The sequence below is a fragment of the Miscanthus floridulus genome, chromosome 5, assembly GCF_019320115.1.
Source record: "Miscanthus floridulus cultivar M001 chromosome 5, ASM1932011v1, whole genome shotgun sequence".
Lineage (NCBI taxonomy): Eukaryota > Viridiplantae > Streptophyta > Magnoliopsida > Poales > Poaceae > Miscanthus > Miscanthus floridulus.
The window spans coordinates 139,130,681-139,154,937 of NC_089584.1; the positions used below are offsets into that span (position 1 = coordinate 139,130,681).

The 24,257-nt window shown below is 43.9% G+C and overlaps 3 protein-coding genes and 1 long non-coding RNA gene across 4 annotated transcripts; 2 read left to right on the forward strand and 2 right to left on the reverse strand.

Annotated features, from left to right (window-relative positions):
• Positions 1-1,740: 1,740 nt before the first annotated feature.
• On the reverse strand, positions 1,741-3,324 carry LOC136454671 (uncharacterized). Its single transcript, XR_010759121.1, has 3 exons — positions 3,295-3,324; positions 1,931-2,015; positions 1,741-1,836 (listed from the first exon to the last, which is right to left on the reverse strand). It is a non-coding gene; the product is annotated as an uncharacterized lncRNA (long non-coding RNA).
• Positions 3,325-11,124: 7,800 nt separating this feature from the next.
• LOC136453837 (uncharacterized) lies at positions 11,125-14,534 on the forward strand. Its single transcript, XM_066454391.1, has 4 exons — positions 11,125-11,410; positions 11,479-11,880; positions 13,461-13,878; positions 14,095-14,534. The coding sequence occupies exons 1-4, from the start codon at positions 11,224-11,226 to the stop codon at positions 14,282-14,284; spliced, it is 1,197 nt and encodes a 398-aa protein (XP_066310488.1). The 5' UTR covers positions 11,125-11,223; the 3' UTR covers positions 14,285-14,534.
• Positions 14,535-16,289: 1,755 nt separating this feature from the next.
• On the forward strand, positions 16,290-21,399 carry LOC136453838 (uncharacterized). Its single transcript, XM_066454392.1, has 9 exons — positions 16,290-16,679; positions 18,381-18,787; positions 18,883-19,061; positions 19,646-19,726; positions 19,823-19,909; positions 20,018-20,141; positions 20,249-20,320; positions 20,642-20,722; positions 21,085-21,399. The coding sequence occupies exons 1-9, from the start codon at positions 16,312-16,314 to the stop codon at positions 21,189-21,191; spliced, it is 1,506 nt and encodes a 501-aa protein (XP_066310489.1). The 5' UTR covers positions 16,290-16,311; the 3' UTR covers positions 21,192-21,399.
• A 1,088-nt stretch (positions 21,400-22,487) lies between these two features.
• LOC136453839 (uncharacterized) lies at positions 22,488-23,957 on the reverse strand. Its single transcript, XM_066454393.1, has one exon. It carries the CDS (start codon positions 23,554-23,556, stop codon positions 22,585-22,587), a length of 972 nt encoding a protein of 323 aa, XP_066310490.1. The 5' UTR covers positions 23,557-23,957; the 3' UTR covers positions 22,488-22,584.
• Positions 23,958-24,257: the final 300 nt, after the last annotated feature.

The window sequence follows — 24,257 nt, forward strand, 5'->3', positions numbered from 1 at the left end:
TGATTAGTTTGCCCTAAATACAAACTAATCAAAAATATTGTTTTATCACATCCTAAGTGGATGTGATGTCCACGATGGCCTCCACTGCATCGATGAAGTCCTCGATCAACTCCTCGTGCTCCTTGGGGCTGTCATCCATCAAGAAACCGGTCTCCGTGGTATGGAGCTCATACCCGGTCTGGACCTGCGCCGCGGCCAGTGCCACCGATGCACCACAACGGACGCCATGAAGGGCAATCTCTTGGACATGGGCCGGGACATCATGGAGGCGGGCGTTGATGAGAGGGCCTCGAGCATTGACGGTCGCCGTAGCCACGTTCACCGCTAGTCGGAGGGACTCCAACTGCACCGTCAGGGCTGGCGATCACAAAAACAAAAGAGCTATCAAGATAAAGACAGTGGAAATCAGAATAGAGGTGTTCTTAGAGTTCATCTTAACCGCCACCATAGCGTCAGATTCGGCCAGCCATGCCCGAGCAGTGTTGGCCTCTTCCTCAGCAACGAGGAGGGCAGCTTGAGAGGCCCCAAGGCGGATCTCAAGCTGACTGTTTTCCCGAGTTGCCTCGAAATAACGATCCTAGGCTGCCCTCCACTCCCAACAGAAACGCCGGGTGTCGTCGCCATTGTAGGAGTTGAAGGAGTCCGATGACGAGTCCAGCGTAGAGGCGGCATCAGACACAACATTGGAGGGCTCACCGACCCTGGGAGGCAGTGGACGAAGGCTATCATTCAAGACGAACCTATAAACAAGTCGGAAAAGTTCATTGCCATAAGCAGAAGATGTCGATCTCACCTCATATGGCGGAGGCGCTGGCTCATCGGCAGGTTCTCCTTCGGATCCTCCTCCGCCGCGCGCTTGCCCCGGTTGTCCTCGCCGGCCATAAGGATGATTGGACCTACGAGAAGGGAGAAGAAAACTGCTACAGAGTTTGTGAGGACAGAGAAGTGCAAAAGAACTGGAACAGTTGCAAGTATAGATGTGTTCGAGGTTGGAGCCCTCAGCTGGTATTTGTAGCCACGAAGTGAGATGATAGATATCTCGGGACATGTAAAAGATAACCGCAATTAATAGAAGGCGAGGCGCCACCTCACTAATGCCAAAGAGAATGCGGCGTTGATAACTGAGGACGGAAGATTGAGGAGTTTTCTTAATAAAGGTCATGTTTTCAGACTTAATTGGATTAAGATTAGAAGTCTGGAATCGGCTATTTTTAAATCGGCTCTTTAGCCTAGACAAGAAATATAATAGATCGACAGAAGATATGGTTATCATTGGTTCCACACAAAATACATGTTGGTATGCAAATTACAAATTTAGAATGTCCTGGACTGCTTTCAATGCTTTTAGCCGGATAGCATCGACTTTTGCGATTTGTTGCTTATCTTCTTCGGTTGATTTAGGAATATTCTCAAGGCTGCTGCAGATGGCCCTGCCTTCTCTGATCTTGGTCAGTAGTTCCTGTTTCTTTTGCTTAATGGCATTGGGTATTTGAACCAGGTTGGACTTATGGCGATCAATAGAAGCCTTCACATTCTCCAGTTCCTTCTCAAGTTTTGCACGCTTGGTTTCTAGTTGGATCAGCTCTGGATCGATTCTAAGGGAGGAGCTCTTCAAATTATCGATCAGCTGTGTCAGCTCTTTAGTCTCTTGTCTGTTGGAGTTCTTCTTGACCAATAAAGCATCACGATTGGACAGGTTACTATAAGCCTTTTTCACCTTTAGGACTTGATCTTCAATAATCGATAGTGTTCGCCCAATAATTGAGATGGCTTGTTCATACGGATTTGGTGCGTTGCTAATGTGATGTAGACTACGTCCATGGAAAGAGAATTTGCCTGATAGAAGGAAAAAAAACATTAGCATCAGGAAGCGAGGCATTTCATCAAACTGTAAGGCAATGAAACAAACAAACAGTTAATAAGCGCTAACCTGTCCACTCATTGCTCTTTGTGAAATCAATGCCAACAATAAGATTTGATGATTCAAGTCCTGCTTGAGCTAGAGCATCAGTAACCTGCAAAAGGGAAATATTTGGTCTTCAGAAAGATAGTCCAGGGGAAGCATAACTGAAATGTGGCCAACCGAGCAACTCTAACCTAACACAACTACACAAGTGTCTTCAATATTGCCAAGTGGCCAAACTTAAAAAAAAAGTCTGTCTACTCAAAAACCATGTGTTTTATTCAGTTTCAACACATGAATTTTTTTACACCATAGAATTAAGATCCAACAATCTCCACCCTCCTTCTACATCCAGCCTTCTTCTACCTCCAGACAATCATAAATCACAAGATCACAGATCCACAAATCCATATATCACAAGAAACAATTTTTTTTCTATGCAAGAACAACAGGACAAATCGCGTCCAGCATGTGTAGCCTGTTGTCCTGCAACACCTGCTGCACCGACATGCCGTCAAGCTGCCCGATGATGTGCTCCTCCGTGATGGCCGACTCTGGTGGGCCGTACACGGCCGGGTCCAGCTTGCTCATCGGCGGGAACGCCTGGGAGAGACACAAGGAATGAACAAACGGCAATGAGCGAGCGCTAAGCATGGCACGACGGCATCTTGACAGCAACGGCGGGGGCCGTCGAGCAGTAGACCCACAGTTGAAAAGAGAAAGGGAGAGAGAGAAAATTTATGTATTTTTTTATGCTAAAACATATTTCTGTAAAAAAAATATTGTCTATTCTTCCAACGAGCTGTGAGCACTGACCCTGCACAACATCTACTTTCGTGTGCATGAATCCTTCATGATTCAAATAGAACCACCGTGGCACCGTTTAGTTGGCAAAATTTTTTACGAAATGCCACTGTAGCAATTTCGTTGTTATTTGGTAATTAGTGTCCAATCATAGTCTAATTAGGCTTAAAAAATTTGTCTCGTGAATTTCGTCTAAACTGTGTAATTAGTTTTATTTTTTATTTATATTTAATGCTTCATGTATGTGTCCAAAGATTTGATGTGACGAGGAATCTTGAAAAAATTGACATTTTGGAGTGGAACTAAAAAGGGCCCATGTTCTATATCAGAATTTGCAGAGCCCCCCATCGTCATCTTAAATCTCCTTTGAAATTTTAATCGACTGCAGATTGAGAAACTATGAAGCACAGATCGGTCATGTTCCCTAAACTTCGTAGCAAGTAAGGAAAACTAGGGACCCCATAGATGCACACAGGGCGTAAGCAAGCGAACGGGGAGTTCAAATCGAGCCGATTCACTGCTTCCACTATAACTAAGATCCAAGACCTCGCTACGAATTACCAATGACATAGCAATCGCACGCGTACCTGATCCACCGAGTGGTAGTCGTCGGCAATCCGCGAGTACTACCGGTCTAGCTGCCACGGCTTCGCGGCCTGCGGCGTCGGAGCAGCGGCGGCGGGCTGGTACGCCGGGGGTGGGTACAGCACGGCGTACCCTCCTCCCTGTTGTGGCGGCGGTGCGCCGTAGTAGCCGGCGCGCGGGTCCTAGGCGTAGTACCCTCCTCCGGCACCCCACTGCGCCGACGGCTGCTGCTGTAAGGAGGGCTGGCGCCGCCCGTGGCTGCTCCCGTCTCGTGAGCTGTTTTGCCCCATGGCTGGCTCTCGATGTGTGGTGGGCCGCTCGGTCAAATTTTGGATCCCGTGTGCAGCGGGTGAAGGAACACGAAGAAGCAGCAACCGCCCTCCCTAGGGACTATTTCTGCAGGAGTATAGGCGGTGGCGAAGGAGACCAGATGTGCGAAAGCGGCTACGCGACATCGGCCGCCGCCTCACGAGATTGTAAGGAGAGGCGAAGGGAGGTGAGCTTCGGGTCTCTTCCTCTGGAGTCCGGTGATCGTCACGTTTGGATTTGGCTGAGGCACAGGCGAAGCCGCGCTGCTGAGCTGGTTGGCTAGCGAGTTGGAACTCGCAAGACTTTTTGTGAGAGGAGGTGTTCACCGGGGAGATCACGGGCTGGACAGATCGGGGTTAATATATGAAATAAAGTATGGCAAGTAGGAGCATTGTTCTTTTTGTTGATCAGGAAACTAACCCCCCTACTTGCCCCCTACTTGCAGTTGCATTGGCCGTTTGACGTCATCTTGAGTACCAAAGCAATTGTCGTCAAGGGCACACGTATAGGAGTATTATTGGGGGTGTCGGGGACTCTTCTGCTCCACGTTTTTTAGTTTTGCTCTACATTTTTAGCCAAATGGTTTTAGCTCCACGCACTCTGTTCGAAGAAAATGGGTGAAGCTATGAGAGCACCTAAAGAGACGCTCCACAAACTTTCGTTTTTTTTGTAGAGCTGCTCTATGGTGGAATTTTGGAGCAGTCCCAAACACTCCCTATACTACTTTTTTTCAAGAGGAGTATTATACTACTAGTACATCAGCAGCACGCTTGGTTTCTAGTTCGGTCAGCTCTGGATCGATCCTGAGGGAGGAGCTCTTTAAATTATCGATCAGCTATGTTAGCTCTTTGACCTCTTATCTGTTGGAGTTCTTCTTGGCTAATAAAGCTTCATGATTGGACAGGTTTCTCTAAGCCTTTTCACCTTTAGGGCTTGATCTTCAATAATGGATAAAGGTGACAAGACTCTGATAAGATCTGGGGATAAATTATCCTTAATGGCTAAGAAGATTCTTTGCATTGAATCTGCATCTTGGACCAAATCGGCTATATTCTTCTCAAGCATTGACAATATGTCCCTTAGCCGATCTCTGGTCTCTTTTGATAAAGCTTCTTTAGAAGAGGTGATTGATGAGCTGATTTTGTCTTCATCTAGATACTCTTCAAGGTTGAAAGAGTAGCTCAGAGCTGAAAGATTAAGTACCTATATATAAGAAAATATTGTTAGGGGGATTGAATCAGTTAATAATAAAATAAATAGTGAAGTACATACGGTACCTTTTCTGGGATAGCTTCTATCTGAGAAGAAGGAACGGCTAATGATGCACCAATGGTATCTGGTTGAATCGGCTCTGAACTTTCAACATTGATATCTAACATCAAAGAATATTTTTAGTTCATATTTGTTGCAGAAAGATAAACTAAGCATATGACATTCTTACCATCAACTATTTGCTGGACTGGAGATTCGACAGTATGGGTATCAACATCAACAGGATCACCTTCAATGGGTAGACTGCCAGACTTTTGCCCTTGCGTGAATGTTTTCTCAGGAAGTGTCTGGCATGGTAAATGGTCAGAAAAGAGGTGAAAATTGAATAAAAAATCAAGAATTTGGAGGAAATACCTTAGCAACATCAGGGGGTGAAACAGAAAGACCCTCATCTCCTGTTGTTTTAGAAGTATCGGTTGTTTCAACCGAAATCGGCTCCTCTTGAGGATCGGCCGATGAAGGTTGGATTGGTGCTGATCTAAATGCCTGGGACAGTAGTTCAGTACCAAGAGCAGATTAGGACGCAATGGTTGATAACTAAAGAAAGAAATAGGATTAGAAATTGAACATAATTTTGAGAAGAGGATTAATTGTTTCACCTGGGCAGTTGATGGCCTCGTTCTGTGAAGTCTTTTCTCAGTAACAGTTTTTGGTTTGTCCTTTGGGTCATCTTGCGTTTTGAAGATTGATACGTTACAATTGTAGAGGCAGCTTGAGTTTTCATCAGTTTCTTCAGTGTGGGTGCGGTTGATCCCATTCTTGAGGCTGGACATGGTGGCTGATAATCTATAGGATGCCCCTTCCTGTCTAAGCTTGGGGGATCGAATTCGATGTTCTGAAAAGGTCTGTTAGAACAGTTGGTAGGGGAATTCATCGAATAATTTTTTTAAAAAAAGAAATGGTAAGTTACCTCACTATCGAAAGCAAACTCTCCATCCAGAGCTATGCATCTAGGATGGACCGGCCCATAGAAGAGATGGGAATGCCATTCTTGCCACCAGGAGTCAAAAAAGGTTGGAAGAGAAGTTGACTCTTGTCCAGTCATGCAAGCAAAAGGAAGAAAGATTTGATCTCTTGGCTTCAGAGTATTCTTGAAGAACAGTTGAGGAGACAATTGACCAAGACCAAACTGACGAGCTACAAAAGAAGGGTTGTAAATTTTATAGGTTGACATGTTGCCTGGAAGGAAGGAACCTGTAGACATTTTGCCATGGCCATGACAAAATTCGGTTGGAAGAACATAAGGTTTGATGAAAGAATTAAAGATTGCAACTGCCGTTTCGTCTGAGCAGCCTGATTCAAATCGAAATTTGAATGAGAAAACCAACTCATTGTTCTCATCCTCATCATAGGGTAGCCAAGTCAGAATATCTACATCAAACTCTCTATAAAACTTTTTAAAGAGATGAGCAGCATCGACAACAATTGTTATGACCGATGCGGCTTCACCATAGTTCATGCACTGATGGGTTCTTCCTTCTTCGCCTCTATATTCCTCATCAAAGTTGGAGGAGGGAAAGCTCAAATTCTAGAGATTTGGCTTTACAATCTTATGCATATACAAATTTAACTACATTTGTATTAGCCACCAAGGGTCGCTGATGGTGTGCACTGCTTCATTCTTTAGCAGCTGAATGACCACCTGATGCATCAAATAGTAAGCCGATCCCAACAGATGCTTTCTAAGAGGAATCCCAACGCCTACTGCCAGATGCTCTGCCATGAGTTTATGATTGTAAGTCGGACCACAAGATGACCCATAGAAGATGAATCTTTCTAACCACATGTTCAGAAAAGCCACATATTCTCTTTCGCTGACAGTTGATCCATCTCCAATATGGTTTAAAATGTAGCTTGCCCATCCTGTGCAGTCTGATATTTTAGCTAATTTCTTGGATCTAGCACTTGAGTAGTCATAAGGCTGCATTGATCATGTTATTCTAAGGCCGGCCAACATATAAACATCGGCTAAAGTGATGGTCATTGGGCCGTGATAAAAAATGAAAGCATTTAGGGTGTTAGACCCAAAATAAGATGTAGAAATCAGGAGTGAATCATTCCTATCCATTTCAGACAACGAGAGTGTCAAGCATTCATTCAAGTCATAAATCTCCCAATCTCCAGCCTTTTTTCCGGATACCCTACAAAACCAATCTCTCCACCCCCTAGGCATTTTAGGCCAGTTTCTGAAGGGAGTTTTGGTGTTCTAAGAGAATAAATCCACTACAGATTATTTGAAGGGGATTCAGTTGGTTTCTTGACGGATAAAGTCAGATGGATCAGGGTCACCCATAAACCCAAAAAATAGACATTGGGAGCAACAGCCGATGGAATTAAGATTTCGTTCCTCATTTTCTAGAAACCAGATAAAATAATTTTGAGAAGAAAGGAAGGGCAGGGCAACGGCTGATACTTGGAAAACAGAAACTTGAAAGCATACCTCAGGGTCGTGGTCACTGGTCGCCATTGCAGCCGAAATATATCTGAATCTGAGAAAGGATTACTTCAATAACAACTTGATAAAGCTAAAGATTTGCTAGGGTTGAGGCTTTGGCGATGGCGGCGTCGGCTGTTAAGATTTGCTCGAGAAAGAAGGGGAAAACAAATAGGTCGAGTGAGTTAGAAATGATACTGTTAGGATATTATATAAAACTCGGGCTGAGAAGTCAGGAGTCACGTGTATGTCTCGAAATAAACAGTTGCGACATGATGAACAGGTAAATAGAAAATTTGAAATAAAATAATTTTTTATCCTAAAATTAGGGGGCATGTGTTTACACCAAAATTTAGGAAGAAGAACGTGGGAACTCGAAGCTTCCAAGACCACGTCATCAAGGAATCGATTGCCTAAGGATCGATATCAGCTGGTTCAGATATGGTACTAGGATCGGCTCTCTTCGGATGACCTCAGCAGATAACGTCAATAACCTATGGTTGGCATCGGAAGAAACATGTCGGACTCTACAAAGGGGAAAGATTAGGGTCCAAGTTATCTTAAGTTAGGAATGTTTTCTCTTATACCAAAGATTGTAATGAGTCGTACTTGAGTAGGATTCATGCTTAGATTTCGGGTATAAATATTGGACCCCGGCTATTGTAAAAAGACATCCAATCAATCAATACCAAGTACTTTTTTGGCTTTACGCCAACCCTTAGGAGTAGGAGTACTGTAGATCTCGGCAAGTTCTTCAACTAGCAAGGCTGCATCGGTCCGGCCGACCTCCGGCTTGTCTGTAAGTACCGTCATGGCTTATACTTCTATTTGTAAGGCTGCATCGGTTAAGTTCGACCTCCACTGCAAGCTTTAGTATAAGCCAGTTATCAATTCTTATCTAGTTCAAGTACGGCTGCATCAGTTAAGTTCGACCTCCACTGCTCGAATTAGATTAATGTCAAGTTATCGGCTCTATCTAAGGGTGGCATCCTTCGGATAGATTCTTTAAGTTATCAATTTTGCTGATGTTCTTATTGTCATCACTTTCAGCAAAAATTAACTTGCTCGGTCGAGATCGGTCTAGATCGGCCTCACATCCTTTTAGTTCATTGTTTATTTCGTTACATTGCGATGGTTCTCACTTTAAACGACGGATTATGTTTTATCGGATATTCTACTTCGATCTTGATCGTGCATAGTACGTGGTTAAGGCATGCCTGATCTTGAGAAGGTTTACTAGTTAGTTGAATCTGGTCTATAGCTCGCTATTATGGATGTATCGATCCGGTCGACCCCCACTGTTAGCACTTTAGATCGGAGGATGCTAGCTGGTAGATTTGCTTTCGGCCAGGCATACCATTGGCTGTTTGCTATGCCTACACCGGCTAAATAGCCGATCGTCTGCACTTTAACGCTCATAGTATGTTTTCATGATCCTATTAAATGTGAATAGACCTATTTCCTTTAAAGGTTTAATATGTTATCTTTATTATGGCTACCATTGATCCGGTCGAACCCCACTGTTAAAGATAATATGTTAGATTTGAGGAGTTCATAGGTCTGCTCATATTGAATAGTCGATTGTTCACATGCTATGATCAATTTTCTACCTGAATTGACTATTTTAGCCGATTCACTTATGCTTTGACAGATATGACACGCTTTCATAAACCTGTTGAAGTATAGTCGGTTCTATGGATTTTCTGGTTCTAGACTATCATCGTCATCATAGCTGCATCGATCCGGTCGAACCTCACTGTTGATGATAATGAATTAGATCCAGACGGTTCGTAGGTCTGAACGGTTAGATTTTGCCTTGGAGTATATATACCCGTCTCCTCCATTCTAACCATTGCCCACTTATTTCATTGCAACAAACACTCGGCCAAAACAGCCCCCAAGCATTCTAGGCTCGCCACTCTTCTCTCCTTTGCCTCCAACTTCAATTCCTAAAGGGTTTGAGTGATTGGAGAGTGGATTGAGTGAGAAAAACACTTTGAGCAAGCTTGAGCACTTGATTTCTTCGTCAAGCCGGTTTGATTTGCATTTGTTACTCTTGGGGATTTTCCCCTAGCCGGTGAGGCGTCGCCCAAGAGCTTCCATCTTGTGGAAGAGCCTTGGGAAGTTTGTATTACCCTTGTTTTCTAGTGAAGAAACTCAAGTGACCTTTGTGGTATTCTTGAGTGAGGCAAGGAGGTGGAAGAGACTCCGACCAAAGTGGTCACCTCAACAACGAGGACGTAGGAGCTCCTTTGTGGGGCTGCCGAACCTCGGGATAAATTTTTGTCTCCCGCGTGCTTGTTGTTGTTGTTGTGATTTGCTCGAATTTACATGTATTTAGTTATCTTCCTCTCTCTAGCTATTTCTTAGGGTTTGGGCCTCGATCTACGGAGTGGTGGCTTATCAACGTCAAGAGAGTGATCCAACACCTTACCTTACCACTAGGAAGTAGGTTTGTAAGTTATCGACATCACAAAGTTCATTTTAGCACTTGTAGTTCATTTCCCGTAGGGGTCGGAAGTGCTGACAGTTTGCATTGGAAGTTCTGACCCAAACTGTTGGGACTTCTGACACGTCGGAAGTTCTGACCCAAACGTCGGAACTTCTGACACGTCGGAAGTTCTGACCCAAACTGTCGGGACTTCCGACATTAACTGACTAGTGCATTTTGATTCAACTCTTTGGTTGCCGTTGTTTGGCTCCCTAGGTTTATCTAGTATCTTTTATATACTTTGTGGCTAACTTGTGAGGGATTGTATTACTTTGATTTGGAGTTTCCATTTTGAAAACTCCTATTACTAATCGTTTCCGCTTTTAAAGGTGTTGATTTTTCAGAAACGCCTATTCACCCCCTCTAGGTGACATCCTAGATCCTTTCAAAAATTAAAGTTATAATATATTTGTGAGTAACATGTAAATACTTTATACTGCAATGGTAAAGGCAAAAGATTCTACCAATGTTGTATTTTAATTGGATGCAAGTTTGATAAGACATTAGCATATTATTACCAACATTACTTTTATAGTTTGGATGCCATGGTCAGCATAATATAAATTATATAGCTTTTAATTTTATGAAAAAGATAAAACATAAATAGATAGCATTCTGTTGTCGTTTTTCATGAACGTTTGATAGCTTTTTTTTATTTACCAAAATGCCATCACACCTTCTATGTCTTATTTGTGATCTAGATTTATGACTCAAGTTTATTGTTCATGTATGTTTTTCTAGGATATTTAAAAGTCGTAGCTGATCCGTAGACTTGTGATAGCAGTAGCGTTAAGTCAGAATTGACAAAGGTATTTTTCTATGGTAAGGAAGGAGATGTTCATTCCGTGATTGACAAAGCTAGAACACGCTCTCTCTTACTTAGAAAGAGTCTCACGTACCTGGTAGATGTGTGCGTTTTACCTATACTATACCCATACCTCTTCTATCTATGCTCCAAGCATGATCGTCCTGTTCGTTTGACTTATAAGCCGTATTTTTTCAGCCAATGAACATTATTTTTCTCTCACAACAAATCAGTCAACGGTACTTTTAGTCATGGCTTATCAGCCAAGTGAATAAGGCGGATAGCAATTGCATTATGATAAGTGTTATTAGTGAAGTAAAAGCATTGAAAAAATACGTCTGATCCATGTCCTACTTTTAGTATAAATGAGGTTATAGAAATAAGCACAACTAGAATAAACTACAGAGAAACATGCTGTTTGATTTAATTTCGATTTGTTTTAGAGTTTTTGACCATAAAACAGCTTATATATAAAGCTGTACCAAACACTTGTTTATTTTCCCTCCGACCGCCAGCTGGGCCCAACCAGAAACCCTAAACCTTTCCTCCGAATTCACGCCAGCTGCCCAGCTCCAATCTGCCGATCGGCGTCGTCGTCTCCCTTCCCGGCCGCCGGCGCGATGAGGCGGCTGCTCGCCCACCTACACCCCCATGCCCAGAGCCTCCTCGCTCCCCTGCCTCGCAAACCCGCCATCGCCACCAAGCTCCCCATCCTCCTTCCCCGCCGCCTCCTTTCCGATGCCGCCTCGCCTCCTGTCCCCTCGCTGCCGCCTCCTCCCCCGCCCGCTGCCGACGTCTCGAACACAGGTACTCTCAACATCCTCCCTTCTTCGTCCAATCCTGTTGGTCTGTCCTTATGATGTCTCCGATTGTAGAGTTGAAGAAGAGGTTGGTGACTTACTATGGGGTGGATGAAGAGGCAGAGTTACCATCCGTCGCTGAGGTTGTCCTTGAGCGGAATCTCACGGGTGCCCATAGTGAGACTGATGATGACCTTATTGAGGAGCTGCGTAGTAGTAAGCCACTCCCTGAAGTCCGTGACCGAGACTTTGAGTCTGATTTTGAGGAGATGCACGATACTGACGAGGAGCTGAATGACCTCTACAATGCGAGGCAATATGTTGAGAAGAAGATCAAGAACAATGAGTTGTTTAACATGGATGACACGAAGTGGGATGCCTGGATGAATGAGGCCACAGACAAGGGCTGCTTTACTAACATGAAGGTGTGCGAGGGAATCTTGGAGGACATGCTCTACTGGGACAAGTTACTGCCTGGTATGTTCAGTTGAAGCTTTCTCTATCTTGCTCCCATTATTATGAATATTATGAACCTTTTGGAAATGAAATCTCTAATTATAATGAGAAGTTAATGACTAGGATGTTGGAGATAAAGGATGTAATGGATTTGACATTTTACGGTCATCATTGGATTGCTTTGGCCAAGTAGTTTTGTGATTAAAATGAATCTCTTTTCTTTTTCTATGCTTCAAATTCTTATCAGTTTGCATTTCCTTCGATCATATAGACAATTGTCAGTTGGCCAAGGAGTGTATCTATGAATTATATAGACACCTTTCATCTTTATACCATACTGAATGCTTCATAGCTTCTTATTTAAGGAATTATGCTGGGCTGGTTGTTGAGTGATGATAATCTAGTTGTGGCTTTTGTTATATATAAGCGGGCAACTGGTTATATTGGCAAGTGTGTAATTACCGGAGCCGGAGTGTTGGTTTTACTTAGTGAAATTCTTGCATAATCGATTCATATAAGTAATATAAGGGTATCGTAGTGTACATACAGAAAATGGTGATATGTTTTTTTAAGAGTTTCTTTTGTGTTAGAAATGTTGTCAACAAGCTATAGAAACATGCGTACAAAGGATTTTCGTTGTTATCTCATTCGCTTTTCTGACTGATAAGTTGAACTTATCATATGATGGCCTTTATATATTGAACTTTGCATCAGTAACCAAATAAGACTTTATGATTCTGGCAACAAACAAAAAGATTCCAGAGACAATTGTGGTGTAACTTCAAAGAGGGTACTGTTGCCATGTTCTTCTGTCCATTTTGTGATATGCACAAATGAGTTAGCTTGGCATCTATTTAGCTTCTTCAATTTCAGCTAAATTGGCATGCAAGCTCCTTTTAGCTATTGTATGTGTCAGTAGTAGGTTGATGTGATGTTGGGGTCCCCAACCAAGTCAACATCTGAAGCAGTTCGATCTGCCCTTCAGTTGTTCTCAGATGGTACAATGTGCCACCCTCTGCAAATAGATCACAGGCACCTGCCTGTTCTCCCTTGTATGGTAGTTCCAAGATGCATCAAGGGGGTAATCATGTCATCAACAATGTATATCAGGGGATCATAGTAATTGTAGTTTAAAAGTTTATACTGATCATTGAAAAATATAGCTTGATACATAGAACATTTGAATTTTTAGCTAGGTGTAGACCAAAGAATAAAACCTGTCACGATGGGGTAGTACGTTGGACTTGCTATTATAGAAGTCGCCAGTCGGCAATGGTCCAGATTGTACTTGTGATAAGAAGCATATCTTGTCAATAGAATAGGTATTTCTGCTTGTAAGGCATCTTTTTGTCATCATACTATCTGATTTATTTTCAGTATGGATGCTATGGTACCATGCAAACAGTCTAGTCTTTGTGTGCATGTTAGAGTATTCAGGTGTGAATTTCTAGTTTTGTTTTTATTTTGTTCATGCCTGAAATATAGATATGTAATTACTTGTAATTGTTTTAGTATAATAGCTATGGGTGTGTTTTCTCATTTTCCTGTACAGCAGTATTGTGATTCTATTTCTTTTTTGAAACTTCACATGTTACATCCAGATGAGATCAAGCAAAAGGTGGAGGCCAAATTTAATGAGTTGGGAGACATGTGTGAGAGGGGAGAGATGGAACCTGAGCAGGCATATGAGTTGTTCAAAGAATTTGAGGACAGGATGGTTGCCGAGTGCACTGAACTAATTGAAGCAGAGACGCCAACTGATGCTGATGAACTGACTGAATCAGGAAGTAAGAAAGTTGAGTTAGATGATCTACCTGGCGAGGGACCTGTTCTAAGGTGGGAATCACGGATTGTGTTTGCTCCTAGTGGCGATGCATATCATCCCAAAAACAGAAAAGTAAAACTCAGTGTAACTGTGAAGGAACTGGGACTTTCACGACATGCTTTCCGTCGGTTGCGTGAGGTTGTTGGAAAGAGGTATAATTCTGGGAAAGATGAGCTCACAATAATCAGTGAAAGGTATGATGAATTCTCTCGTTGCACACTAAATCTAAGATTATGAAATTATGTATGACATCCATCACTAAAATAGCCCATAAAACGTGCTACTGTCAGAATTGGGTCTTTTTGTGCATTTCCAAGACTGCTATATTATTTGTGGCTCTGCTTCATACTAATAGGAATCTTGATCTCCAGGATGATAGCTTTATCATTGCAAATTGATTGTTTTGGCAGGTTTGAACATCGGGAAGAGAACAGAAAAGACTGCTTGAGGACACTGTATACTCTAATAAAAGATGCAATAAAAGCTGACAAACTTGTTGAGGATGCCAGAAATGCTTATGTTAAAGGAAGACTTAAGGCTAATCCTCAATTTATGGAACGATTGAAGAGGAAGACAGAGAAATTGATGGCAGCTGCATAAGGTGTGTTAAGGAGCTCCTTGTTGTAACAGTTCCTCTCTTTCCTTCATCACCATATGGTGACTATTCTGTATTCTCATTTTTATTGTTGGCTATAACACAGGGAGAATAATATGTTGTATGCACTTAGCTTCGCTTTCTTTAATTGCTTGGACTCTTTTGTAGGGGTCTTCGTAGTCATAACTATACGTTTATCATCTCGAATAACAATGTCAACAGTCATCTCCAGTCTATGCCTTTTTGGAAACCTTTTGCTGTTCCTAAATTGAAGATGCTTAATTTCCTCAGTTTGCTGAGAATAGCAACTACCGAGGTATTTTGGTATTAATATGCCGCTGTTCCTCACAGGGTACCTTTTGTGTACGTATATTCGAATTCTCATGAAGTCACAGATTCATGTAGGCAGGACTGGAATCTAATCTTAACCTTCTGGTCTGTACAATTGATTCATTTAAAGGGTAATTGCTACCTTGTTTAGACAACCTCAGTTTCTGCATTCTATGTGCTATCAGTTTCTACATTCTATGTGCTAATTGTCATGTCAATGGTCATGTCAAGTTAGCTACTTAAGATGTGCCCTGTAGTGTTAGCACGGGTACTGAAATTCAGTTTCTACATTCTATGTGCTAATTGTTCTATGAATCCGGGTCATATACCAGATCATGAATCCGGGCCGGGTCTCACGGAATACGGAGGGTGTGAGGGCAGCTTGGGAAGTAAAAAAACGGATTAGAAGAAACGTTTTATTCTTTAATATTAGGTAGAAGTGCTTTACACATTTGTACGTACATGCATGATGCATCATAAGCTCCGCCATTGATTTATGTGCTACAACATCATGGTCACAGGTGCAACGCGTTTGGGATAAAACTTTACTGAGATTGGTCGGTCCGGTTCACTTAACACATTTTGAGCAGAACTCGAAAATATTCATATTTTTCTTCTAATAACTCCAAGAGTCTTTCAAAAATTCACTCTCTCTAAATCGTCATTTGAAGAGTCATTTAAATAAAAACCGATTTCAATATATTTTCACTCTATATAACAGCTCTTTTATATCTTGTGCATTCTAGAGAGTTCTCTATTTTGGCTAGCGAGAAATCTAGAAAATGACTCTATTTGATATCCAGTTAAAGAAGTTGTTGAAGACTATTTTCTAACTAAAATCTCTATTCCTAACAATTAGGAAATAGACAGTTTTTGGAGTTGCTCAATTGCTCTAAGGTATATCTATTCGATCAAACGAACCTGTTTTGTATGGAATCTATACACGATTGACGATTATTATCATTTTATATTCTGAAATAAGGTACGACTGTAGATGCACGCAAGACGCACTCACCTTTATGCGCACACACTCTACAGATGCAGGGCGCGTAGGCGAGACTACAGCGTGCATGGACCCAATGTTGAGTCGGTGGCATCATGCAGAGGGGCACGTAGCGGCGGCGGGTTGATAGTGGTCAGTACAATTGCAATTCAGAGCTCAGCTTTGACAATTGAAGAACGTCCGGTACCCGGTTTAGTAGTTAAGGTTCAAAATCGGCGTCCAGGTTGGGCTCTGGAAATTTGACTTCACCTAAAAGAGAACTACCGAGGATAAAATAGGCCGACAACAGTGTAATGTTCACGCTACCCATATCGAGGCGACGAAGCCAGGGCAGCTGCCGATGGCCGTTGTCTCATCAGCGAGCTCCACCTGCAGGGCGCGTATTGAGATCCCGTGCCGTTTCGTGGCAAAATACAACAAAGGCCTCGGAATGATCGAACGATCTCTCCGTGGTCCGCGCTACGATACAAGACGCCGCCCACGGCCGGCCGCCACATCAGTTGACGTGCTCTCGGCACTGCCCGGCCCGTCCCGATCCTCCGCCACCTCTTCATCTCCGCACGCAGCAGGATAAAACCCCGGCCGGGCCGCGACCTGCATCCAAAACCTTCGCAGAGAAAGAAACATCTCCAAATTAATACGCAGCAAGCTAATAAGCAGTAAGCACCCGAGGCGTCGTCCTTTGGACGTGCTGCCAGCATGGAGGTGGACGAGGCGCCGGACCTGACCGACTTCATGAACGACTGGTTCTTCGGCACGGTCGGCGCGCGGCACAGCGGCGGCGGCGGCGGCGGCTACGACCTGACTGGCGAGAGCAGCAGAAGGCCAGCATCGCCAGCGGGCAACAAGAAGCAGGGGAAGAGCAGCGGCGGCGGCGGCGGTAGCAGCGCGAGCAAGGAAACGCAGGATTGGCTGGAGGAGGCGAGGAGGATGGTCGGGGCCGGATCGCCGGGGCGGAAGGGCGTCGGGTCGCCGTCCAGGCAGCTGCCCAGGTTCGCCGGCGGATCTGGGACGGAGCCCTCGCCGACGCTCGACCGCCGGGACCCGATGTCGCGGTCCGCCAGAAGGTAAAACTAGATCACTTTCGTCCGTGCAGGCGTGTGCACGGTGCACCATGCGCGCGCGCTCACGGAGACTCACGTACTCCTTATTGTAGTCCTACGACGAAATGAGTTGGTTCGACAAGTTCGCTCGATGCACTAATGCATGAACGCAGTTTTTTTTCTCTAACCACCACAACTGTGCCATGGCCTGGAGTTCCCGCGCAAAACATCGTTGACTGGTCACGGGCAAGGTCGTTTCTAAATTGAATGGAAGATTTTGGGTAGGATAATAGGATAGCAAATTAAAAAATTGTAGAAATGTATATTCTATTGAATAGGATCGTAGAATAATCAGACCCATTGACAAGATCAAAAAATATATATCACAATTTTAGCTATATGTCACGGGCTCACGACCCACACTCACCTGTAGAATTAGAAGCTTCACACAGTTATGTGTTTGGATGATAGAAACGTTACGGCGGATTCTCAAGTGAATCTTTAGAGTCCCTACCAAACACTATGTCAAGCGATTCTCCGTGAAACACCCATAAATATTTCTCTGTTTCGAACTAGGAATGGAAATCATCTAAATATGTGTTTTGCAGTGATTCTAGTTCATTTTAAGGAGAATCTGGATCAATAGCCAAATGGTTTCATCAATTCTTACCAAGCAATTCTATTTCAACAAACAAATGTTTTTAAAGAAAATCCTGAATCTGAAATGTTTCTACGGGAATCTAGATCCCTACCAAACGCAATACTATTTGGATTCAGTTGCCCAGGTGAGCGCTCCAAATGAGGGCGTTATCCAAACAGACTTTGCAGTGCTGGCCTGTTGCACGATTTTCCTCAATATTATAAAATTAATATCCAGTCTTAAACATGCACCATAATCTTGTTTTTTTTTTGTTTTTTAGAGTAATGCGCCACAGTTTTTTGTCCATGGAAAATAACTTATGTTCTATCTTCAATATTTCTTTTAGAACGAGGCCTTCAACGGATTCATAATAAAAGTCTTAGCTGCACTCGAATTCTCCTTAGTCTACATATATTCAGATGAAAATATAACTAATTTATATTCCAATCCATCTCAAAATATGTACATTGAAATGAATACGAATGCAGCCAAATAAACCCCCATAAGTGGGTAGTGGCGAAGTTAGAAACCCCCATAGGTGCTGCAAAAATGTGCCGTTGCTTGCCAAGTGTAGAGCCTTTGCTTAACCATAGTTTTGAGCTTCTTATTTTAGTACTCAAGTCACTAGTTTTTTAGGTACTTCCTCCATCCAAATTACAGGATGTTTTGATTTTTCTAGTATATCTAAGTGTGTGTGTGTGTGTGTCTATAAATTATAAACGTTTTAACTTATATATATATATATATATATATATATATATAAGTTAAAACGTTTATAATTTATAATTTAAAATAGAGGAAGTAGTCGATAGCTCACTATATTTTTGTGGTTTTTTTATACCTGATCAGTGATCGCTATATTAAATGACCCTGAGCATTAACAGGCTTCACTATATTAAATGACCCTGATCTTTAACAGGCCGAAAAGCCTATCCAATAGCCCAACAGACACTAGCAAGTTGTTTGTGGCCCAAAGGCAATCTCTCTCACCTCACTCTGCAAGTTTTGCCGCTCATGGCGCCCGCCGCGAACGCTCATCCTCCCCGCTAAACTGATCTTCCTCCGGCGTGCGTGCGTGCTTGCAGGCACTGGCAACCGGGCGGTATCGGCGACGAGATCCTGCAGCGCGCGTCCATCAGCTCGTCCCCTCCGCGCTCCGATCCCTTCGCCTCCTCCGCGCCCCCCTCCCCGTCCCCCTCCATACCCCCAAACCCTCGCCGCAAGTCCCGCTTCCGCGACGCACCTACCCCCGATTCCCTCCTCGGTCGCGCCACGTCCACCTCCACCTCGTCCATCTCCGCCGGGCACTCTCGCCACCGCCGCTACGCCTCCGCGTCCTCCGCCCCCACTTTTGCTGCCGATGGATCCGGCGACGGTGTCGCCCGCCTCAACTCCTTCCTCCGCCGCCAGCGCGCCGTGGTCGCCGACCTAGCGGCAGGGGACCGTCCCGCGTCGAGGCCCACCAAGCTCGTGCTCTCCGACGCCTCCAAAAGTAAGTTCTTCTGAGCTTCTGGCCCCATATTTGAAATTTGAACTAAATCTGAGCTCTGTGGTCATTTATTGGATCTTTGTTTTGAACTTGGGTAGGTGTGAGCTCTATTGTGGCGGCGATATGCTACGCTTGGATGCTGCCAAGCAAGGAGGATGGCCACGCAGCAGTGCCGGTGGTGAACATGCGCCGGAGCAGGATGGCTAGGTGCAGACAGGCGGTTTGGCTCCTGTATCACGTTGGGGTCGACGCCTCGGCGCTGCTCTTCGCCGACGAGGTACATCATGTGATCTTAATGCGTTAACACTGTGCCTCTTCAAGACGTGAATGGTGATGGCTGGCGTACGGTATGGAGTTAGTTTCGGACAGATTCGACAACTGTCTTGGTCCCAGAGTTATTGAGCGTTTATTTGAGGCAGAGGCAACAGGGATGGGGTAGTATACAGCAACACATTTCAGTCGTGTTATGTGGGTGTCCTCAATTTTGATTGGCACCATGTGGTTGTCGTTCTGGGTGGCCATGACACCAACAGGTTTTCAGAATTTAGCATTTGCGGTTTTAGCATAATACACTGATAGAAAGGGAAGATGAATCCAAGCCACAAGTGGGGGACAGTATTAAAGTAATGTATGCATAAGATATCATGAAGAGTTAAAGAAGAGCAATGTGCACCAGCACCAGCCGCTAACTATATTTGCTTGTTTCCTTCCAACTGGTTTTCAGAATTTTGCATTTGTTTTCTATGGGCAGTGGCATGCAAAATGTGTTATTCCCCAATTTGTAAGGAATAATCAAGCTGTATACATATCTCGTGGGAACCAAAGTGTATATATGATTCTGATTTCTAGAATCTTAATTAGGTTGACATGGATGGACTAATAATGGACCAGCGAATTAGCTTGCTTGTGGTGGGGCAAGATGTTTTGAAATCAAAAGCTGAGGTAATAATGTGTACTTGTACTTTTCAAGTGCTTTCATAGGTTAATGTATATGACATCAGCATTTACTTCATAAGCATGCTTGATTTGGTCTCCTAGGTGGGCTCACTTTGCACAACCCTGACCCATACCTATTGTGAGGATGCTTATAGCCTGCTTCAGAACTTGGACATAAAGAAACTTCTGGTTAGTGCATTTTCTACATGCAATATCCTGTGTAGATTACAGGCATCTCCTGATTATATTTTTTCTGAGGGAACTCTCTTGATTATACTTAATGTGGTTTCCCATCAGCTCGCAGGTATCCTGTTAGATACGAGCAACCTTTCCAAGAAGTGCTCAAATAGAGATTCAGATGCAGTGCAGTTGCTTTTGTTTGGTACCTTTGAGCATATGAGGCATGAATTGTTTCAGCAATGTAATATACAAATCTTACTTAGGCATTGATCTACAAATATAAAATTAAGAAGTTGAAAATTCATACATTAATGTCTGCTATTAACTTCTACCTTGCATTTTGACCAGTGATGCTTGATCACAATGATCACTCCTTTGTCGAGTACCTGAAGAACACCTATAGATATTCAACCACAGATGGTGAGTTCCATCCATTTTATATTCACATGCTAAAATAACTGACTTTTATTTTACTAATTTACTGTACTTTCATCTTGAAGACAGATTTAAGATTTGTGTCCATTATTTTAAAATTGAACTAGCATTCAGATGTTACAGCTGACGTCTCAGCATGATATGACTAATAGCAACTCCACTCCACCTGCCATCTTATACAACCTCAATGACTCGATTAGAATTTCTAAATAAAGCATCTAACTATATTTCTTTGAAGCCTGGCTCATCATTTTCGTTCAACCATTATTGTCTTACATGATTTTTTTTTTCTTTTCTTTATACTAGGCAATGAGGACAGTCCTCCAGAGCAAAAAAATTCAATCTCAGCATCAGGGTCATCGCAAGATGCTAAAAAATCAAATTCAAGTAAGCTTTTTAGTGCCTGCATTGGACCATTGTGATTTGATAAGCACATTACTTGTATAGAGCTGAACAGTTAATTAAGGATACCACAATTTTCTGGGTTAACCTTTGAATCCAGAACTAATACTACATCTAGAGTTCGTTTTGAATCGCCCTTTTGTTTTCATTAAGAAACCTTTTTTTTATTGTTTTTCACAAACTCACACTTTTAATTTTTACTATAAACTCTGGATACCATGTTAACTGTTCTATCCATAGCATCTATCTGCTACTAACTAAGAAGTTTGTAAAGTTGATCATATGTGAGTGCAATTTTGTACATGATATATCTCCTGCTGATTTGGTTATGGTTATTTCCATGACAGCTAACCAAAGGACAGCACGTGGAAGTGGTGGAAAGGCTTCAGATGAAGCATCTCGTGGGAAAAATAAGTTCTTCTTGGCGAAATGGTTTGGTTTTGGTTCAAAATAGTCTTTTTCTCATTTCTGTTAGTTTGATTAACAATTTAATTGATATTTCATGAATTTAAGAAGCATCATTATTTTGAGGAAGTACCATGTGAGAAAACTTCCCTCTACAGATTCCGTTCATGTGAAAACCCAATTGTGCTTTTTGTAACTGTGTAAACTGGCCATTTGGTCAGATAAATTACTCTCCATGTTTACATTTGTGGCCTCTGTTATCGCAGCACGTCTATATTTATTTTAAGTGGAAATTCTGGGAAAATCTAAAAGGCTTTTGATGTGAACTGCTAGTAGCACAACAAAGATGCACATATGGTATTACTAGTAGCATAACTGTGTTCCTAAAGTAAAATCTTATCAACCAGGGGGGAAAAGCAATTAGAATTAATTATCAGCATCAGGAAACAATTATTTTTACTCTACTTGAATTGCTCATTAAACTGCAGTTTTTTCCCCCTGAACCCTATATGGTATTACTGGTGAAAATACACCATAAGCCCCCAAACTATTTCAGTTTGTACATTCAAACCTCAGAATCTAGTTTGTCATATAGGGCTCCCAACTATTTCGAACTTGTTCAGTTAAGCTTTTCATTCGAAGTTCTCCGCAATCTGATTCTGTTCAATCCTGATCCTCGTTTACTAAAATTTCTGAATAAAACCATTCAGACTGATATATCTATGAGATTTATATTGATTTTAGTGGATGAAGATGTGTAAATATGATGTGCAAATTGGCTACTTTCTTTCTGCGATTGTTTGTTTCATCTGTTAATCACCTGCAGACAGTGCCAAAGTTGCATGGTTCAAAGACCAAAATCCAATGAGGTCGTTACTTTACGCCCAGGTGAAAGTATCGCGGTTGTATTCCTTGAGTTTACATCATCAATGGGACAAATTATGGGACAAATTATGCTACAACCAGTCAGTATTCAGGGATTTGTGCCCCTATCTGCGGGGTCCTCGTTCTTGAACGGAGCAAAATTAAAGAAATTAGGAGGATCAAGATAAATTAGAAAGATAGTTCTTTTTTTTTTTTTGAAGAATTCAATAGTGCTCCATGGGAGGGACCAGCTCTTAGCTGGAGTTTCCCAGGATAAATCAGCATGAATGCATGATTGGGAAAGGCAATGCCTTTGCGAATCCTGCCGGTCATGTTTCTCTATCAGGACCAGCCTGTTCCTAATCCCCAGGACTATCTTGTGCCCCTCCAGTCCAATCCTCCATGTGCACAACACACTCATGGGAAGGATTAAGGTAAGAGAAAATGGCCCCAATCATTCATTTCGCATACACTTCCACCATATCCCAATAATCCATTAGTATTACATGATATGAATTATTGGTTCATAACATGGTAATAAGGTGTCCACTATAATGTAGAGGAACAGGAATCCTAGCTCACTCAAGTTTCCATGCGTACAGAAACAGGCAGAAATCAGAGTACTCATCAGTGTGGAGGTCCACAGCGGTGGTGGACGGCGGCTCGGGCTTGAAGATGAACAGTGCGTTCCTCATCCCCGTGCCAAAGAGCCAGTCGTGCGCGTCCCAGTACACCTGCACCTTGAGGTGGTTGATGGAGATGCACTCGTTGCCTCTGAACTTCCACTGCAGGTGCCTGACGAGGACGTTGACGGAGCCGTCGATCTTGATGACCATGTCGACGTCGACGCCGACGCCGGCGCCGCTGAGGTTGCTGCTGCTGCTGCACTCGATGCTGATGTCGTGCAGCTTGCCCCTGTCGTGGAACCTGGCCTTGGTGAGGAACCGCTTCTTGCTGAAGACGTGCTCCTTCTTGCACACCAGGACGGCGTCCCGCAGCGACGGCCGCGACCCGGTGCGCCGGAACGCCTCCTTCTTGAGGTTGCCGAGGAGGAGCACGACCTCGTCGTCCGACACCACGGCGACGTAGTAGTCGGACATCGGCTCGGGCTCGTCGGAGTACCTCGCGCTCCGGAGGTCCCAGACGACGTCGACGGCCCTGCCGTCGACGTGGAACTGCTTGGCGCCGTACTTGCGCCAGAAGTGCCACGGCTGCATCTCCACCTTGCAGGCGGTGCTGCAGCCCTGCTTGGAGGACGCACCGCCACCACCGTCGGCGTCACTCCACTCCCTGTCCCTGCTGCTGCTGCCGCTGCTCCCGCTCTTGTCCTTGCCGCCGCCCGCCGACCCTTCGATCGACACGGACAGGCCGTGGGTGAGCAGGTTCCTGCACCACGTGACCGTCACCAGGCGGTCCTCTCCGGCGATCCCCGCGCGGTAAACCAGCGTCGCCGCGCTCTGCCCGGACCTGGTGGCCGCCGCGGACGCCGGGACGTCCGGCAGCTTCTCGCCCGCCGAGAAACACGAAGGGACCGAGAACAAGTCCTGCATTATGTCGATGCTGTGGCTGGCTATTGGTGGTGGAACACAATGCGATCCTAGCTAGCTATCGATCGATCGATCGACCAAGGTATATATGCACCGGACCGGACCATGAGAGTGAGGTCGACAGGGTGGCTGAAGGAAGAAGGCAAGCTTGCTAATTGCTATACATATGGGATATAGGCGACTGCCATGCAAAGTTATGGAGTTGGGCGAGGGGACGAGGCGAGACGACCATGGGTTAGCAAACCGAGCTGGAAAGTGGGGAGGCCAAGAAAGTGAGCTGTACATGAAAGCGAGTGGATCGGAGGGAACAAACAGCCCTCGTCAGCCTAGCCAGCCTCATGGGGTGTTGCGTTGTTGGTGTTTAAAACCGGAGGAACCTTCTCCGCTTGCTTGCGTCGCGTCGAATAAATGCCCCCATCTTTCAGGGACCAACCTTGGTTCTTTGAGCTGCCAGTATTTTCTAGTATTTCTATTATTCTATAGCAATTTCTACTGCCACTCGTTCACCATGGCCAGGAGGCCCCAGAGGCATGAGCTATCGGCGGCAGCATTGGAGTTGGATCTCTCGGGGGCCCTTCAGGTCTCGGCAGCGGCATGTGGGTGGCATGTGGACATGAGAGCCACAGGAGCAGATTTCTCGGTTTGCAGGCAGGGGAGTATAACCTGTATCGTGCGTGCCCAACAATGTGTGCAGGCAGTGGCAG

What these genes read in the sequence shown, in the direction of transcription:
- LOC136453837 (XM_066454391.1), top strand. Translation starts at nt 11,224, where the DNA reads ATGAGGCGGCTGCTCGCCCACCTACACCCCCATGCCCAGAGCCTCCTC. An exon ending in CTGGGACAAGTTACTGCCTG is followed by an intron (nt 11,881 to 13,460) that starts GTATGTTCAGTT and finishes TGTTACATCCAG; the next exon opens with ATGAGATCAAGCAAAAGGTG. An exon ending in CTCACAATAATCAGTGAAAG is followed by an intron (nt 13,879 to 14,094) that starts GTATGATGAATT and finishes TTGTTTTGGCAG; the next exon opens with GTTTGAACATCGGGAAGAGA.
- LOC136453838 (XM_066454392.1), top strand. Translation starts at nt 16,312, where the DNA reads ATGGAGGTGGACGAGGCGCCGGACCTGACCGACTTCATGAACGACTGG. An exon ending in CGCTGCTCTTCGCCGACGAG is followed by an intron (nt 19,062 to 19,645) that starts GTACATCATGTG and finishes AATCTTAATTAG; the next exon opens with GTTGACATGGATGGACTAAT. An exon ending in GCATGAATTGTTTCAGCAAT is followed by an intron (nt 20,142 to 20,248) that starts GTAATATACAAA and finishes CATTTTGACCAG; the next exon opens with TGATGCTTGATCACAATGAT.
- LOC136453839 (XM_066454393.1), bottom strand. Translation starts at nt 23,556, where the DNA reads ATGCAGGACTTGTTCTCGGTCCCTTCGTGTTTCTCGGCGGGCGAGAAG.